General features: G+C 35.5%; 1 protein-coding gene across 2 annotated transcripts in view; it reads left to right on the forward strand.

The window, feature by feature from the left end:
- pdss2 (prenyl (decaprenyl) diphosphate synthase, subunit 2) overlaps window positions 1–19,764 on the forward strand; it is a 63,767-nt gene that overhangs the window by 42,438 nt on the left and 1,565 nt on the right. Inside the window, exons 4-7 of one of the 2 annotated variants that reach the window (XM_056470746.1) lie at window positions 8,073–8,147; window positions 13,322–13,483; window positions 13,609–13,737; window positions 16,329–16,364. In XM_056470746.1, coding sequence (XP_056326721.1) covers window positions 8,073–8,147; window positions 13,322–13,483; window positions 13,609–13,737; window positions 16,329–16,364 — 402 coding nt within the window. The remainder of the gene's footprint in view (window positions 1–8,072; window positions 8,148–13,321; window positions 13,484–13,608; window positions 13,738–16,328; window positions 16,365–19,764) is intronic. The other variant, XM_056470747.1, reaches the window with a different exon arrangement.

The raw sequence follows: 19,764 nt of genomic DNA on the forward strand, positions 1-19,764 counted from the left end.
TTACGCTTGAACAACTAAATGAATGCTTAAGTCTATTTAACTAAAAGTATTGTAATTATATTACAACATCGATGCTGTAAAAACAACCTTGTGAAAACAGTCACAACAAACTTTCACTGGACGTTTATGGTTTCTTTAAAACTCTAGCTGTGCATAGAGCCCATAACGGTCCATACACCATACTAATACTGTTTATTGTTGGTACACACAGCTGAGATCAATTATCACAATAAGTCAATAATCATACTCATGAACATCATTAATCGAAATACAACAAAATTGCATAAATGGCTTATAAGTTTATAATGTGAAATAAAGATGAGTAATAAGGATTACATGAATAAAAGACAGATAATGAAATCCCCAAGCAATTTGATATAGTATATTCAATCTCAGACACGTGCCATCATTTTCCTCTTTAAACACTGGGGAGGCCAGCAACTCCAGCCATGGTCCTGAAAAGCACCCTTTCTACTTTTATTACATTTTGATTTATTTAGCTTTTTTTTTATATCACTCAATCTTTTTTCTAAGTTTTTATCTTAATGTAAGCTTTACATTTTAAATAATTAGATTTCTTACAATGAATTTATAACTAAAATAGTAAATATATTTTTTTAATAAAAATTGACTGCCGGACTGCTTCATGATTGGGGTGGTGGATATTTTTTCATAATATTATTATTATTATTACATAACATTATATGATTATAATAATAAAATATTTTATTGTATATCAAATATTTAATTACATAATAGTTTATTTGTTTGACTCTCATTATAGAAAATATGATAGAAAACAATGTTATATATAGTTTATAGGTAGAATTTATACTTCTTGATATTTATTGGGGTCCACTTATATATAAGCGGCCACTTACATTGCTTATTGGTTAAATCCGCCCTACAAAATGAGGTTTGTAGTGTCAGCATGATTATCAGAGTCAGTATTGTACCTCCTGAAATTTGGAGAAAGTTAACCTTAAGGTTAACCTTTCTGGTCATTTGGTCATGCTATTTGACCCTTCTCTGGTCATTTGGTCATGCTCGATGGTCAATACTTTTTATAGCTTTGAAGAAAAAATAATATTTATTATATCCTGAAATTTGGAGAAAGATGTGCAAGTTAAGTTAACGTTAGGGTCACGAGACCCATCTCTGTTCATTTGGTCATTCGTTGAGCACAGCAGGAGAAAAAAAACATTTCCTACAGCACTCAGTAATTTATTAAATAAATTAAACAAATGATTTGGCTGTGTGCCTTCACCAAAAGCAGACGTCTACTAAATATGTTTTTATTCACTGTTTAACCAGCTGTGTGTTGATTTATTTTTTAACTGTATAAAATGTATTATCATGACTGTTGTAATATATTTCCATCTATAGTGCAATTGTTTTTATTATTTTTTTGTTTAAATTGAAGAAATTGTCCCCATTTCTAAGTTTACAAAGCAAAATCAAGTTTTCTTCCAAGCACCCGAGACCTGCTCGAACACACTCAATTTAGGATTCCCCATTTTAGAGGATTCTGCTTGTCATACCATAATATTAGCAGACTAAGTACAAAAGCATTTTCACTTTAGAAAGCCTAACATTTGGTCTCTCTGTCCGTGTAACACACACAGACACACTTGGTTGCACTAAGCAGCAGTACGTTGACAGGATCTGTCACCAGCTGCGACTCTAGAATGCAGCGCTGCAGTGGAGGAAAACAAACTCTTTTCCTTCTGCGTGGCCTCAGACGTGCACACACACAGACACACACACACACACACACACACACACACACACACTCACTCCTGCATGAGTGGACGTGGAAATGACTGCAGGGGATTTAGATGATCAGCAGATTGTGGCCACTAATATAGAGAAAAGATTCTGTGATTTCCTCTAGGAGCTCAGCATTCAGACAATCAGGACTAACACCTGATTTATTGTGTGCATGCGTGTGTGTGCATGTGTGTACTAGTTTTGGTGGTTTAAAAGGACAGAAATTTGTATAATGACATGAGTATGACCTACGTATTACAAAATTGAGGTGGTGAGAGCATGCCTGAGGGCACGCCTGATGTCCTTGTAATTCAAAAGCTTAAAAATGTAACTTTTGACATTCAAAATTTGTCACCGGTATTCTGTGAGGGTTAGGTTTTAGGGTGGGATAGGGCCTTAAAAAATATTTTGCTGCCTGTTTAAACTACTTATTAAAATAAATTAAAACAACTAAAATTTTGAGTTTTTTTATGACAACATAAATGTTTTATGTTCAATACACTTAATTTTTTTTTAGGTTAACTTAATCGATTTGTGTTGGGACAACATGAATGAATTGTGCCCAACCATGCATTTTTTTACAGTGTAGAATATAGGTTTAAACTACACTCACCGGCCACTTTATTAGGTACATCTTACTGGTACCGGGTTGGACCCTCTTTGCTTTCAGGACTGCCTTAATCCTTCAAGGCATAGATTCAACAAGGTAATGGAAATACTCCTCAGAGATTTTGGTCTATATCCTGTTGGAAGTAGCCATCAGAAGATGGGTAAACTGTGGTTGTAAAGGGATGGACATGGTCAGCAACAATACTTAGATTGGCTGTGGTGTTGACACGATGCTAAATTGAGATGCTCTTCTGCATACCTCGGTTGTAAACGAGTGGTTATTTGAGTTATTGTTGCCTTTCTATCAGCTCCAACCAGTCTGACCATTCTCCTCTGTTCCTCTGGCATCAACAAGGCATTTGCACCCACAGAACTGCCGCTCACTGGATATTTTCATTTTTCAGATCATTCTCTGTAAACCCTAAAGATGGTTGTGCGTGAAAATCCCAGTAGATCAGCATTTTCTGAAATACTCAGACCAGCCCGTCTGGCATCAACAACCATGTCACATTCAAAGTCACTTATATCACCTTTCTTCCCCATTCTGATGCTTGGTTTGAACTGTAGCAGATTGTCTTGACCATGTCTACATGCCTAAATGCATTGAGTTGCTGCCATGTGATTGGCTAATTAGAAATTTGCGTTAGCGAGCAGTTGGACAGGTGTACCTAATAAAGTGGCCAGTGAGTTTATATAAAATACATTACTACAGGGGAAAGTCCTTGTAAACCACCAATACCTATTGTGTGTGTGTCTGTGTGTGTGTGTGTGTGTGCACACTCTTTAGGTAGATGGTGCGGTGAAATACTGTGGCTTCAGAAGTGTGTTTGACATGTTCTGTAGCTCCTCCTGCTGGACCAAAATGGAAATCCTTCACCTGAGCACAGGTCAAGGGTGTTTTTTTTTGCCCTAACTCTTGTGTAAGGACATAAGTATAGTTAGAGAATTATAAAATGATCAGTTACAACTGTATCCTTAACTGAAAAACAAACATTTAATATTTTTATGATACTGGAAGATATTCGAAAACCTTTACATTTATTGTCTAATTGTTTTATTTGCATTTTTTTTATTCACTTGAGAAATGTTGTCGTTTTTAGTTGATTTGTTGTAATTAATGTTAATAACATCAATAAATAAAATATTCAAAAAGAAAGAAAAGGATTTTAAATAGTTTTCCTTTTAGATTTAATCAAATAACCTTGAGAAATGAAAGATACTTTCAAAACCATTTTAAACTTGCGTAACCCAAACCTTTAAACCATAATGCATGTGCACTTATGCCAAAACAGCGAAATCTCATTTTCATAAAAACATGATGTAATAAGTCTATACTAATCACAAACTAAAAATCTATAGTAATAAATAAATGAAAACAACACAATATGCAAAATGTTGTTTCATGGTCCGAAACATTTAGTTCCCTCCACTAGCAACTGTGGACAGAAGGTCATTTTTAGGAAACACACTCACACACTAAAGAGCGTACCAGTAAAATCCTTTTTTTCTGTGAAACTGAACCTGTTGTTCAGTGAACCGTGATTTAAAGCCACACACACTCTGTTCTGACCCACTGAAGGAGTGACTGACTGACAGCACATCAAGCCAATAAGATCTCAAGCCTCTTCAGCTTAAACTTGAATTCACAATTAACTGCAGTGTTTTAAACATGCGTTCAGTTTTCTTCTTTCCCCTTGATGTAAGTGACATTCAGCCAGCCAGAACGCATCTCCCTCTAAAACTGCCTTGTATGTAAATGAGGGTGAGGCACATTAGCGGTTCAGTTGAGTTAGCGTGAGAGCATTAGCGGTGGAAATCAGACGTTCCCTCTCCACAGCAAAGCGCTTTTTCCCCCTGATTGATCTGTATTATGTATCGCGGCCTTGAGTGGGATCCTGACTTAGTAGACTGTGTGTGTGAGAGAGAGAGAGAGTGAGAGAGAGAGAGAGAGAGAGTGGGATTCTGGCTCGACACTAGTATAAACGGTAAAGGGATCCGCGAGCGGCTGTCTCCTCTTTCTTCTCCTCACAGACCTGTCGGCGAAACACGACTCCGGCTGGATTTGGGAATGAGACGAGACGAAGGGAGGGCAGCTTATCTGATACTTTCCAAAAAAAGCCCCCCCACTTCACACACACACACACATACACACAAACTCACACGAAAGACACAGACGTACACAAACACATATGCATTCTCTCTCTAACACGCACACACACACACACACACACATGCTTTAATTTCTGGTGTGTGAAGCCGCACATCTGGCTGCGCTATAGGGGCTCTGTCTTCTCCAGGCTCTGGGTAGAGGAGTCAGGTTCCTCGCTGTTTCCTCAAAGATCTGGTTACTCAGAGGGCAGAGAGACAGAGAGAAGGAAAGAGTGAGAAAAACAAAGTTTGAGAGAGTAAGTTTGGGGGTAACATAATATTAAATATGAGCGTCTGGGATGGAAGGCCTCGGCTGTTGGAGTTCCCCGGAGGTTATGCCTGTGGTCTCGTGATTCAACGGGCAGGTCTTTGGGGAAAAGAGGAGAACGAGTGACGGAGGGTGAAACTGAGGTGGAGAATGTAGCCCAGGGCAACGGATGGATGGATGGAAGGGATGGGGAAGAAAGCGTGTGATTAGATGAAAAATGGAGCTGTCAGTGAGATACTCCAGCTGAGTGTTATGGGGAGGATGTAACAGAGTAGCGACCCCTTCAGGAGAACAGTAGATACTGCAGGATACATAGTGCTAATAATTCACTACAAAAAAAAGAAATAAAAGACAACATTTTTCAACTAGCCTCGTGCAACGTTAAGCCCAGGCCCGTTGCTAGAGGGGTTCAGGTGGTTCGGAAGACCCACCGCTTACTGACAAAGGTTCAGAATTTGTCCCATACATGAGCTCGTTTGTCCTATTTTGACTGCTATACCATCATAAATGGTGAAAATAACCCATTGAAAAAGGCTTTAAGACCAAGCGGAATCCTGGTGTGACTTAAGTTGATCAGTTTTGGCCAATACAGACAATTATTTTTCAAGAATGCAACATTCAGCTGTGCAAGAAAACATCTGACATAAGTGAAGTCATCTTTTGCTGCTGTATTTAAAACATTTGACAAATATTCAATTCAATTCACCTTTATTTGTATAGCGCTTATACAATGTAGATTGTGTCAAAGCAGCTTCACATAAAAGGATAAATACTTTTATTCTATAAATCTTGGACCTTATTCTTGAAAGAAAATCTAACCGATAAGGTGTGACATTTTCACAATGGAGGCTAGAAAAATTGTAAAGATCTAAATTATTATTATTTATTTTTATTTTTTAAGGGAAAAGTTGAATGCGCTGGCCAGTTTGTTATTTCCCTAATAAATGACAATAGGCTGCAGTTTTTAATAATTTTTTTTCCTAATGATATGTAATAAATTTGTATCTCTTATTTTTAAAATTGTCATATTTCTTGATTCTAAATGTTTAGGAAATAATGTGGAACATCAAGAAGTGTGGTTATGAAGACCATATAACAAGCTAATTCAGCTAACAATAGTACTTAAAATGTCACCTAAATTCAGTTTTAAAATCTCAAAATTGAATAGAAAATGAGGTGAATAAATGCAAAAAGGTCCACTTTTTGAGAAAGAAGAACCACCCCTTTCAGCAGGCTGGCTACGGGCCTGAAACCTGTGTGAGTTGTTTCATCCATGGGATGTAAAGGAATTTGTGAATTAAAAAAAAAAAGTACTAGTCATAGTTTTTAAATATTGTGAATGCAGAGTTCTGCTTTCAATGATGAAAAATGGCATAGTAGTTCAACGTCTTCATTTGCGTAACTAAAACTTAGGTTGTTCACTGATAACTTTCTGATTATTTGGTTTACATTGAAAGTATATAAAACAATGTTGTTTTTCAACTCGACCTAACATAATGATTTAAACATCTTTTGCCGTACAGTATGCACATACACGTTTTCTTTCTCTTTGTTAAATGTTAATTTTACCAGTCTAAATCATGAAGAAATCACTTGTTTGATTTGTGTACCAAATAAAAAAATATTTGAATTAAAAGATATGTATATTTAGTGAGGTGCATGCTTTTCCAAATGATTTGTTCTCATATTTGTTTAAAAATATACACTACCTTTGAAGGGTAGTTTGGGGTCATTTTTATTTATTTATTTTTTTTTTAAGAAAAGGATTTTGTTCATTCTTTAATAAATGTAAAAAAAATTGTTAAATATTTATTACAATTTTAAATAACTGCTTTCTTATTGTATGTAGCTTCAAATGGAATTATTACTTCAGTCAATATTGCTTTTATTACCATTAATAATAATAATAATAATAATAATAATAACAAAAACAACAATAATAACAATAATAAATAGTAGAGTGATTTCTGAAGGATCATGTGACTCTGAAGATTGAAGCTGAAAATCATTTAATAAATTGAATTTAATAAATGATTAAATTATAAACAGTTATTTCATAGTGCAATAACATTTCACGATTTTACAATTTGCACTGTATTTCTGATTAAATAAAGCCTTGGTGAGCAGGATAAGCTTATTTTAAAACATTTAAATATCCTACTGACCCCAAACTTTTGACCTGTATAAGTAATTTTATCGACCATTTATTTCTTTTAACATTTAATATATTATTATTATTTTTCCAAAATTAAATGTCACAATATGGGTAAAACAATGTGCTATGGTCCTTCAGCACAGCAGATATATTTATATAAAACAACATCCCTATTCTGACCTAATATATAGACCTAATGTAAACAAAAACAATTGTCCCAATGTATGTCCAGTTTTACATTTTTAATTTCTATAGCTTCAGAGAATCCAAAAAAAGACACATATTGATAAATAATGCTATGAAAGCTGTTTAAACATAAAGTTATGATTGAATAAAAAATCTTAAAAAATCAATAAAAATAATCAATAAAAAAACGTATTTATGCTGATAATAGAGTAAAACGTAGTTTGAATGATAGTGGCAATGTATAAAGATAAAGGATAAAACTGCAATTATTTGTATTAGTATTTGTATTTGAGCTCCATTTGACAATTCTTGTTCCAAATTCTTAAGAAGACATTTGATCTTACTCTTAATAAAAGTACAGTTCTGTTACAGAATACAATATTAATTTATTCTGTGTGTTTTCAAAGATCAAGGTTTCACAGTAAAAATGTGTTGATATATCTTTTTCTTTAATTTCTTTATTCATTCTTTTATCATTTTTAAGACTAGGGATATAACCTATGATGTGTATTCTGCATGTATATTTTATGGTTCCAGGGAGCAGACACTCAACACTGTACTAACAGATGATTTTCTGTAGTGTTGAGTATTTCTGGCCTGTAAGCACAGTTTTAAAACTAATACTGAATCAATAAGCGTGTGCAGATGTCAGGGCCCTCATTAGGCTCCGTATCCTCTGGACGTTGTACTGTTTTGACTGGCCATCTGTTTAATAACTGAAGTGCCGGTTATTCTATCTGTCCCTCAGATGCTCTTCAGACTGAATGGACAGGAAAAAAGTCTTCCCATATTCCCAAACAGCTCCTAATGTCGTAATAAATGCTTATTTCTGAACAGATGGGCTTTATCCGCTATCGACACTCTTATTCGGGAAGTCTTTCTTTATGTGGAAAATATTTTGCTGCACTAAGTGTCGTAATGTTATGTTTGTTGTAGGTGGTGGAGCTGATCTCCAGTGCTATCGGAGATGTGGTGCAAGGAATCTATCACGAGAGCTCCAGTTCTGCAGAGGTATGATATATGCACTACCACACATGACCACTAGAGGCACAAACAAGAGATGGCCACTGGAGTTAGTGATTTGGGTTTGAGTGGCATTTTAATAAACTTCAGAGTTGACCTCAGACTCAGTTTGAACTTTGACTCAGACTCATTTTGTACTTGACTAAGCACATCAAAACCCATTGCACTTACCACATTTAACCACCAGAGACACTATGGGACATAAGAGATGGCCACTCAAGTTATGCCGAGTTCAGACTGCATGATTTTTAAAGTAGTCATGTCACATGAATATCTGGGGCAGTATTCTGACACTGTGTCCACACTGCAAGATGGATCGGCGACAGGGGGTTTTACACTGCATGACTTAACAATAGGAAGAATCGCCAACAACTTTGTCTAGGTCTGCAAACTACGTATCACCACCAAACACACACGAAAAGTGAGATGGAAACATCGCAAGGGCACGTAGTATATCTTTTGTTATTAACTAATGAAAAAAAAGACTTAATGGGGTAGAAAAAGTACCTGTTTTGCTCACATGGGTTTTAAAGGGAATTAGCATTTTCTCTCCAGCTTTTTTTCATTTTTGACCTGGTTGTGGTATTGCTCAGATGACATGTCATACAGACACGGGTGCTCCTGACAAATTTAAACAAGTTTTTCCTTCATTTCTTGGGTCAAAATAGACAGAAAAGTAGTCCTTAACTTCTCCCACAACCTCCCGCTGGCCTGCAGATACCCATACTAGTGGATGCTGCTCTCTCATTGGCTGTAGTTAATTGCAGATGTTATTTTCAATCAGAACACATTTCCCAGCCATGATTTTGAATTGCCAACAGCTCCAGATATTAAGCATGCAAATATCTCATGGGTGTCTGCAACTCATCGGCAATTCTCTCAGATTGTGTCATTGACAGATCACAGTGTGATTGTTACACGCGTGAACGAGCACCAATTTTCCTGTGATTTTAGGCATTTGTCTGCGATTTCTCAAAACCAGGGCTAAAATCACGCAGTCTGAACTCCGCATTAGTGACTCAGGTTTGAGGCTAAAAGGAGTCTAAGGGTGCTTTCACATCTGTTGTTCGCTTCATTTGGTCCGGACCAAGGGCAATAATTGATACATTGTAGCATTTTCTGTCTTTTTTGGGTCCTTTTCACACCACACTAATTGCTTTGGTCTGAACCAGTTGAAAAGAACCAAAATGCAGTCATGTAACAAAATCCACATCACTCATTGGCCAGATGTTGTTGAACATATTTCCTAAACTGCTTTTCGATTGGTCAGAATTCACGTGCGGGAAAATGCCAATGAATCTCCAGCAAGTAAACAAACCAGCAGACACAAAATGTCGCTTCTGACTATGGAGGTACGACTGCGCTGGCTGATTGTATCCCTGCTCATAGTATACTGTATAGTTTGTATACATCACTTGATGGCTGCAGCTGGAAAACAATGTTTTAATGCATTGCAAACGGCGAAGGCGCATCGCAAGTCACTTCAGGAGGAGACGTGAATTAATTTTGCTAAACTGCGACATGTTCATCTAAGGCAATTAGGCAAGTTATTGTATAATGATGATTTGTTCTGTAGACAAGAATTAATTTATAACAATAAGGTATGAAAAGACTTGATTTTTTTTTAGATTTGTCCCCATTTGACACAAACAAACTACTTAATGTTGATGCTGCCAGATACGAATAACTTTAATCCGCAATAATAGCTGAGCAAACTGTCATTTCTACAATCCTAATTGAATCTTCATGGTTTTTTCTATAGAAGACAGACTGAAATTTCAAGAAGACCATATTTTTAAATTAAGACTTTTATTTAGAGAAAATACATTAAACAGATCCACAGTCAATGGAAATATTTCCACAGCCTCTATTTATAGTTTTAATAAACATGTAACATATAAGATAAAATTAAACTTTTCTCCTCATAAATAATTTCTAATGGCGAACAGGAGGAATGTTTTTAGTGTTTAATGTTTCATATTCAAAGCTTTCAAAACAGAGCTAACGACTGGACAAGCAAACAGAGGTAAACATGGACTGACTTAAAACATCTGCGAACCGCTCACAGTAAATAATGAATGACAAAGTTTTCTGTGTGAGGCGAGGAGGAGGGAAAGTGATGGAAAAGGCCTCGTTTATGTGAGAGAAATGCAACAAGGGAGGGGAGAGAGAGATTCAAGTTTCTTTTACCCTTTTTAGAGGAGACGTTTCCGAGCAGACGTTTGCATCACCTTCCCTCCTCCGGTTACACCACCCCCTCCATCATACCACCGTTTTCTGTTTACTCTCTTTCTCTCTCTATTTTTTTTCTGAAGTTACATCCTTAAAGTTTCCTGAAACATTCTGCTTGTTTGGAAATTGAACTCTAGAAATTTCCATTTGGTTGTGGTTTTGGGGGCTTTGTTTTATAAAATATAGTGCTCCACGCATCATCTCATTTATTCATTTTCCTTCGGGTTAGTCTTTTATCAGGGGTCGCCACAGTGGAATGAACTGCCAACTATTCCCGCAAATGTTTTACACAGCAGATGCCCTTTTAGCCACAACCCAGTACTGAGAAGTCATCATCTCAATAAATAATACTTTGAAGTTAAAATTTTGAGTTATTTAAAATTTTTGGTAACACTTTATTTTGATGGTCCATTTGAGTATTAGTAGACTGTCTGCTTTAATATCCGTTGATGCTGCTCCTTCAACAGACATTCAACTGACTATGAGAAACTTTGCAAGTACATGTCATTTTACACTAACCCAAACCCCAACCTAACAGTCTACTTATAATCTTAGGAGAATTAGTTGGCATGCAGATGCAATGTAACTTAAATTTAAAAAACGGACCATCAAAATAAAGTGTGACCTAATTTTTTAATATGTTACCTTTCATACATTGTTTAATGTAGCTCTTTGTGAAGGAAAAAGCTTTTAAAAAAAAGATCAAATCAAAGAGTAATAATATTATTGTGCATGAACAATATCAAATACAATATTATTACAAACGAGTCATTCACAATTCACATTTTAAGACCATAATATTTATTCTTAGTAATTTGCAAAATGATATCCCGTGATCATCATTGGCTGGCCACAAACAATCTTTACCTTGACCTCTTCTACTCTGATGTTTAAAGGGATAGTTCACCATAAAATTTTTATTCTGTCATCATTTACTAACTTTTGACTTGAGTTGTTTGAGTTTTGTTTTTGTTCTGTTGAATACGGAAGAAAATATTTTCAATAATGTTAAAAACCGTCTACGTCAATAGCCTAGTGGTTAGTGCGACGACATATAGCACCCAGGTGCTCGCAGCGACCCGAGTTCGATTCCTGGCTTGAGGTCCTTTGCTAATCCTTTCCCTCTCTCTGCTCCCCATACTTTCCTGTCTGTAAATCTCTACTGTCCCATCAATAAAGGTGAAAACCCTATAAAAATTATTACAAAAAATAATAATAATGTTGAAAACCAGTGACTTGGACTTCCATAGTCTGAAAAATAAGTACTGGGGATATCAATGGTTTCCAGTTTTCAACATTCTTGAGTATATTGTCTTTTGTGTTCTACAGAACAAAAATAAAAACTCAAATTGGTTTGGCACAAGTGTGAGTAAATGTTCATTTTTGGTTGAACAATTTATTTAAATAGATTTGTGTTGTCAGTATCTATTGAAACCAAATATTTGTCCTAACAAACCTTCCATTATAAGTGAGGATGTCCTGATCAGGTTTTATTGCCCTTGAGTCTAGTCATTTGATTTTGAGTATCTACTAAAACCCGATCCGATTATTCTTCTTATGGTTTCTTATTTTAACATTCAACAACTCTGTTTGTTTGTTGTTTTAAAATGTAGCCTTTTCCTTTCCACCTCTTTAATCCCAAGTGTACATATCTCACAGTTTGCTATGGCAATGTTGTCGTCATCAACTTTATAATACCTCCAGACTGCAGATTTACTCACGCTTTCTGCTTCAAGCTACTTCTGTGTTCTACTTTGCCGGCATTTAACCAAAAGCGTCTCTGCAACAAAGTGATGTCATGACGCACATGTTGCTGTTTCTGTTTGAAAGTCAAGAAAGACGTTTAACTCTGTGCCACCGCATAACTATAGATGTGCTGAAAAATAATGAGAATATATAAATATACATAGATATTCGAGTCCTGATCGGGGGGTAATATCTGATTCCGATCAAGTCTGAAACTGCGTGATCGGGCCCGATTTTTGATCATGTGATTGGATTTGGACATCCCTAATCATAATCACTCATTTTTTTTGCACACCGTTCTTTATGATGAAAGAGTCTGTGATTAACTGTTACTGAGCTTCTGCACACTCAACAATGCATTGCAATATGTGCTGATCCAAGGGCAAAACTGCTACTCTGCAAATTTTAATAATTGAATTGACTTTAATCATGTAAGCAGTAGGGCTGATTGAAACACTGTGCCATTTGACCAATCAGAGCAGAGTTGGCTGTCGGAAATAATGAGTTTAGAAAGACCAAATCTTCAAATGAATCATTTCAGACTCTTTGAGAAATGAGCTGATGTAAACTACAAAACAAAAGTGCTTTTACCTATTGAAGGGGAGACATAATAGGGAAATGAGATATTTTGTTGTTGTTCATTTCTTATGCTCACCACAGCTATATTTATTTTTAACTTAAAGGGTTAGTTCACCCAAAAAATAAAAAATACAGTAGTTTTTAATTACTCAACCTCATGTCATTCGGATCCCTTGAGACTTTCGTTCATCCACAGAACACATATTAAGGTTTTAGATTAAATTTCGAGATGTTAAAACTCCAGAAAAGGAACCAAAAACATTGCCATTGTCAAAACATTGATATTTGTATGATTGCAGATGAACCCCTGAAGTCACATGGAATGCTTTGAAAATGTTTTGGTTCTGGACTTTAAATGTTTTATGGCTATTTCTGTCTATAGAGGGTGAGGGAGCTCTCTGATTTCATCTAAAATATCTTCATTTGTGTTCTGAAAATAAGGAAAGGTGTTATGGGATTGAAACAACATGAAGATGAGTAACTAATAACAGAATTGTGTGAACTAATCCTTTAATGCAACATTGCTGACTAAATGTTTATTTTCTTTTAGGTATGTGTGTGTGTTAAATGATGCTTGTTAGATTGAGTTTCTCTGTTTTCTGCAGCAGGACAGTCTAACAGTTGCTTCCTGGGAAGACCAGGCATTCCTGTCCCATGGTGCTTTGCTTGCCAAGAGTTGTCAAGCAGCTATGAAGCTGGCCAGACACAGTACAGAGGCTCAGAATTTGGCTTTTCAATACGGAAAACACCTCGCTTTGGGACACAAGGTGAGCACAATCTGCTTCTCTCTACTTGCTGTCTGCCGAAGCTACATTTCTCTTTGTGTAGAAACTCATACTGGACTCACAGCGTTTCTTGATCTTCATGGATATACACTATGTGTGTTGTGCAGCTAAACTCTGAGTTGCAGCCATTTATGAAGAGCGGGTCAGAAGGGGCTGTGTTTAGTTTGGACTCGGCTCCTGTAGTCTTTCACAGACAGATCGTAGGACCTGAGAGATGGCAGCAGCAGCTAAAACAGGTACCAGAAAACCACATCAGAACAGAACAATCTATTATGCTAATAGGCTTGTCACATATTTTACCATGAAAAATGTACAAAAGTTTTATTACTTTTTTATTTAAATAACATAAACTAATAAACTATGGCCCAATCCCAATTCTACAAAATTCTAATGCTGCTTTCACACTAGACGCGGAAGAAGCGTCAAATGAGAGCGATTTACATGTTAAGTCAATGCAAAGGCACGAATAGACATCCTGCGGCGCGAATGAAGCACGAGTTGAGCGTTTTGCACGAATCGCTCGAGTTCGAAAATCTAAACATCAGCGGACATTCACGCCACGTTAACCAATCAGGAGCTTGCTCTTGTGGGGGAATGATTATGACGTAGCACCTGTTGTTGGCGTCCCCGGGGAAAATCCTCCTGCTGACATCACCAACAGTTCATCAAACTGGGCTCGGCTCAGTCAGAAGCACCGCTGAAAGCCTCCATCTTCCAGGTTAAGTTTCTGGAGGAGTTGATAAACTCACAGAGCTGGGTGCACCTCCGAAAGAATCTAGTGGACTCAGATACGGCTCCAAACGAATCAACGCTGTTTTTCAGCCTTCATAAAGCACAAACACAGCTATTCTCTCAATAAAATCATGTTAGCCATTCAGCAACAAAGATAGAGTCACTGGGCAGACAGAAGCCCTGCCCATCATGCGAATCCGGGTCTATTGCTCAGTGAATTTGATGCGTGAATGAAGCAAGCAACTTCAAAATGTTCACGTGTCTATTTACGTGCGAATAGTGCAATTTATCTGCATTCTGCGTCTGGTGTGAACACAGCATAAAGGGTGTGAAAATTTCCCAGAATACACCAGCTATAATGGCAACATGCTTACGTGAGTGAGGAGATGAGTGAGGATTTTTTTCGGCATTATTAAAACATTTTACAACAAACAAGCATATGTTATAATACATTCATAAAGGCGTTCATGTTTAACGGTCATTTAAAAAAAAAAAAAAAAAAAAAAAAAAAACGAAATTTCTCTATCTATAATCCATAATAATAATTAGGGCCATTTTAATAATTTGTGGACATTTTTTGCTATTTCTGGTGAGAATTTTGTAAAAAATCTGTGGATTTATGCGGAATCATTTTAGGAGCATCATAACTAATAACTTATTTTATGAAATAAAAATAATACATTTATAACTTTTATTTATGTTTACAATGCAAATCCAGTTAGACCCACTTATTTGGTAAACAAAGCAAGTCTCTCATATAATATATCTACTAAAAGACAGAAAATATTAATTTACAAACTGTATTGTAAATAAATCATTTGAACATTTTAATTTTACTATTTGTGATACTATTGTATCACAACAATATTGCTGAAATTAATTTAAAAACTGAATAAATATAAATTTACACACATTAACACAAGTAAATAAATAAACTCAATGATGACTAAAAATCTGTGGATGTTTGCGGATTTCTGCACGTGCAGATTCCGTGTGGGCCTAATAATAACTCCAGTAAAAAAGTCCCACAACATACTTTCACTTCTGTCACTCGATGACCCTCAAATACCCTGTCGGAAAAAGTCTCTGGGAAGTACCTTTTTACAGTGTCTGGTAGGCTAAAAAGTTGATTTTGTTTTCTTGTGTTTACATATTTGAACATGGCCACGGTGTAAATGGTACTGTGACGATGTAATGGTAGTTACGAGCTTATTGCCACATTATATAAATATGATAACATAATATCGTTGCCTTTAGAGATTTCCTTAAGATGTTGCCATCGTTGATGATTTCTATGAAGTACGAGATCGCAATCACATATGGTGACGTGTACAGGTGTAAACTCTCTGTATCAAGGGCCAAGAGGAAGGGATAGGGGTAAAAAAAAAGAATTGAATAGAATAGGGCCTATACATCAAACACGACACAATAATAACGTAATCAAAATATATCAAATAAATTTAGATCTTTATTCTAAAATAAAAATTAAAAAGTATCACTTTTTTCCAAAAAAAAAAAAGAGCTGAAATTGAACAATATGAACATCTAAAATAATATTTAAAATAAATATTGTATTATTTATCTGCAAATTTGAAAGATTTCTCAATCATGTGACACTGAAAAACAGAGTTACGGCAGCTGAAAAGTCTATTCACAAGAATAGTCATGTTTCCTGTTTTCAGTTTAAAAATATATTGTTAAAGAAAACTGTTATTTTAAATTGTAATAATAAAATTGACAATTATTATAAAAACATAACTTCTTAATAGTAATATTAATTCATTACTTTGTTAAAATAATAGCAGCTTTGAGAGGTGTCTTGTATACCAATATATTAAACACCCAAAACTGATGTATTTAAAATGTTAAATGTATTTATTAACATTATGTGAGCTATGTGTTGTCTAAATGCAGCTAGCAGAGCGTTTTACTGGAGTATAATTGATATCTAACTGAGCAGACAGTTTTATCATTAATTGAAGTGATTCGATGAGATTTTAGCCTCTAGACTGGTGACAAAACACCATTACAGTTCAGATTTCATTGTGTCAGCATGATGTTCGCAGAATTCATATTTTTCTCTCTTCGTTTTTAGGCCCAGAATATGTCTAGACAGATTGATTACACCGAGGTGAGTGACTCCCATTTTATTTATTTATTTATTTTTATTAAGGGAGATCGAAAGCAGAACAACCACCTCATTTTTTCAGTTTCCTGTTCTTCACAGAACTTGTTTTTGTGTTAAAGTCTGTAAATCAATTGATTATTTTCACTCTGCCAATGAATAAGTGAGATTGTCTATCGAATTCATGAGAAATCCATCCTGTTGGTCAGACCGCTAATCAATGAATCAGCCACAATCCTTCTGACGAAACATTCATACAGTTATGATGCAGATCGATTTTCCAGGAGTCACTCATGAAATCATTCCCATGCTACTAGGTTGTGTGTGAATGTTTACAAACAAACAAAAAGGGAAGTTCATTCATGTCCAGTTGATATAAATGAATCAAACTTAAACTATTCATGCTTAAAAAAATGTGTGTGTATACAGTATACATATATACACTATGTGACCATGCACTACAAAACCACGTTGTGTAAATTGCCAGTTTACTTTAAGATATGAGAGATTTGGCAGAGATGCAACTATTTGAAAATCTGGAGTCTGAGGATTCCAAAAAAAAATTACAATACTGAGAAAATCGGCTTTAATGTTGTCTAAATGAAGTGCATAGCAATGCACGTTACTAATAAAAAAACTCTTGATGGAACATGATCTTTACTTAATATTCTAATGATTTTTGGCATAATCAGGGTGTCTGCAGGGTCTTAAAAAGTCTTAATGTCTTAAAATTTAAATTTTAGGCCCTCAAACAGTCTTAAATTCACATGAACATGTTTTAAATTCTTTTATACAGGTCTTAATTTTCCTATGCCCATGTAAAAGTACCCAATCGGGCCGACATCCATCCAATCACCAACAATCCATCTTAATAAAATCAGGGAAAAAACTAAAAATGATTACACAGTTCCTCGTGATAATAACAGAGCAACATTTCCCTTTACATTATCTTTCATTCAGACAAAAACTATTTGCAGAAGGGCAAGTAGACATTTATAAATAGGCATGAAACTTAAGGTTTTATAACAGAAACACATTAGGTTGAATAGAAGTTATCTATACTATACTATCAATTTGGACCAAAAGCCAACAAATATATATTTTTGATTATTTATAAAATTGTCTCCACAAATAATAAGGCTAAATAATATACTTTAACAATATTAAACTTGTCATTAAAAAAAAAAAAAAAAGAAATATGTTGAAAAAAGTATGTACAACTATTGTTTTCTTGCTTTCACACATTAAATTATGTCGCTAGGAAAAATAACTTTTTTTTAGGCAAACGGGGCCATTAGAAATAATCATTAGTCTTTAGTCCTGCATAAGTCTAAAAATTTATTCATAATGGTCTTTAAAAGGTCTTAAAGAGTCTCAAATTTGATTTGATGAAACCAGCAGGAATCCTTTTGGCTATTGTTAAAAATGTTCCTGTGCAACATAAGACAGGTTTTGTGGTCCAGAGTCTCGTATACCACCTATTATTGAGCTTACGATGGCTTAATAAACAGTAATAATTAATACATTAAATATTGATAAAAGTTTCAGAAAAGATCATCTCAGAGTTTCTTTTGGTTTTAATGTGTATGCTTGTATGGAAAGTGATCAGGGCCAAAAGTCTTTAAACAAACCGCATGAAATTTGATCATGTCAAATCTGACTGTCAATACATCAACAGGCAGAGTCAAGATATAAAAATCTTTAAATAATAATAATAATAATAATAATAATAATAATGTGATCTCGTCAACATACTGTAATTTGAGCATAATAGGTAATAAAATTGCTGTTAAGGGAAACAATACTACAGTATAATTTGGCATTAGATATCAAAATATTTACAAAGCATTTATTTACATTAGTCTAAATGAATTTCAACATTAACAAACACGTCTTTGATTTTAGTGTGTTGGTAGATATCATTTAATGGAAATGAGCTAACAATAGCAAACAGCTGTATGATTATAACTATAACAAACATTAATAAGTGTAACATATCTACTTGTAGTCGCTTCTAATTCGACCTAATCCACCTTATTTTAAAGTGTTATCATTTGCATAATACTGAGTTTCTCATTTTAATCAAACATCTAAATCTGAGAGTCATTAAAGTTCAAAGATTAAAAGTTTCAGAACCGGTCATTGAAAAGTACTCATTGATTGAGCCGTGCTGTGAATATTGGCAGTTGCGATCCTCCGTGAGTTTGCTCTCTGTAACTGATAGCAAGTTGAGAAATTTGATTTCCAAAGTCAGGAGAAGAAGAAAGACAGAAAGAAAGACGGGCGACCGATAGAGGAGAGGGGGCAGGAAGAGGAGGAGGGCAGAAGCGGCTCGGGTCGCCGTAGAAACAGGATATTAGGGGATAGAGTGACGGGTTTATTTGTAGAGGAGACAGAGAGACGGTTTGACAGCAACATCACACAACATTCTCCTTCAACCGGGCACAGACAGACACCTCACACACACACACACACACACGTATATCTCTGTTATCAGCACATAAATGTGACGTTAATATCTCCAGTATCCGTCTTCAGTTTTGTGTGTGTGCGTGCGTGTGTGTGTGTGCGTGTGTGTGTGTGTGTGTGTGTGTGTGTGTGTAAAAGTTTCTGTTTGTCAAACTGATGTTTTTTTCTTTATGTTTTTAAATACTGTACATTAATGTCAAGTGACACTGTGGCCATACAAAAAAGTTAGAAATCTGACAACCAGTTTTCCTACATCTATGTCTCTCCCCTCGTTTTGGGTTTCTTTTGCTCACATTAGCGAAAGCAGGTCTCTCCTGCTGTTTTTAACTCTGCGCCCCCAAGGGCTTCTTAGCACAACACATCCCAGAATTCATTTGGCAAAATGGCCTCCAGCGAAACATGTTTATAAAGAACGGAGGAGAGCTACAAGGCCATTTGCGTGAGGGAAAGGGTGGAATATTTTGGGCCTTGTTTAGTAATTATTTATAGGTTTCTAAAAATTGTTGGTTTTGTCAATTTTGGTATATTATCTGTGTGGTATTCTGATAATATATTGTTAGTTTTATACACTCTAGCTGCGTCCCAAATGGCACATTATACACTATGCACTTACACACTCAACAGCACAGTATGTGGTGTTGTCCCAAATGGGACACTAATGGTTTTTTTACTAAGCAGAATTTCCCCATGACGTTTGACGGTTGCCAAATTAGTGAAATAAATGACCAGAGTACCAAATAATACCTGTGATGAATATAACCGCATTCACTATCAGGAGGCGCTATAATCACTCTCGTAGGAGAATTTTGTTTTCACAATCCAACATGTGCGCTTGAAAGCTCCACCTCTTCCGCTTCCTGAGCAAAGCTGCAGCCGCTGATTGCGTGAAGTGTCCATCATTCCACACTTCATTTTACTGGTTGAATGAGTGCATCAT

Source organism: Danio aesculapii, chromosome 13, assembly GCF_903798145.1.
Source record: "Danio aesculapii chromosome 13, fDanAes4.1, whole genome shotgun sequence".
Taxonomy (NCBI): domain Eukaryota; kingdom Metazoa; phylum Chordata; class Actinopteri; order Cypriniformes; family Danionidae; genus Danio; species Danio aesculapii.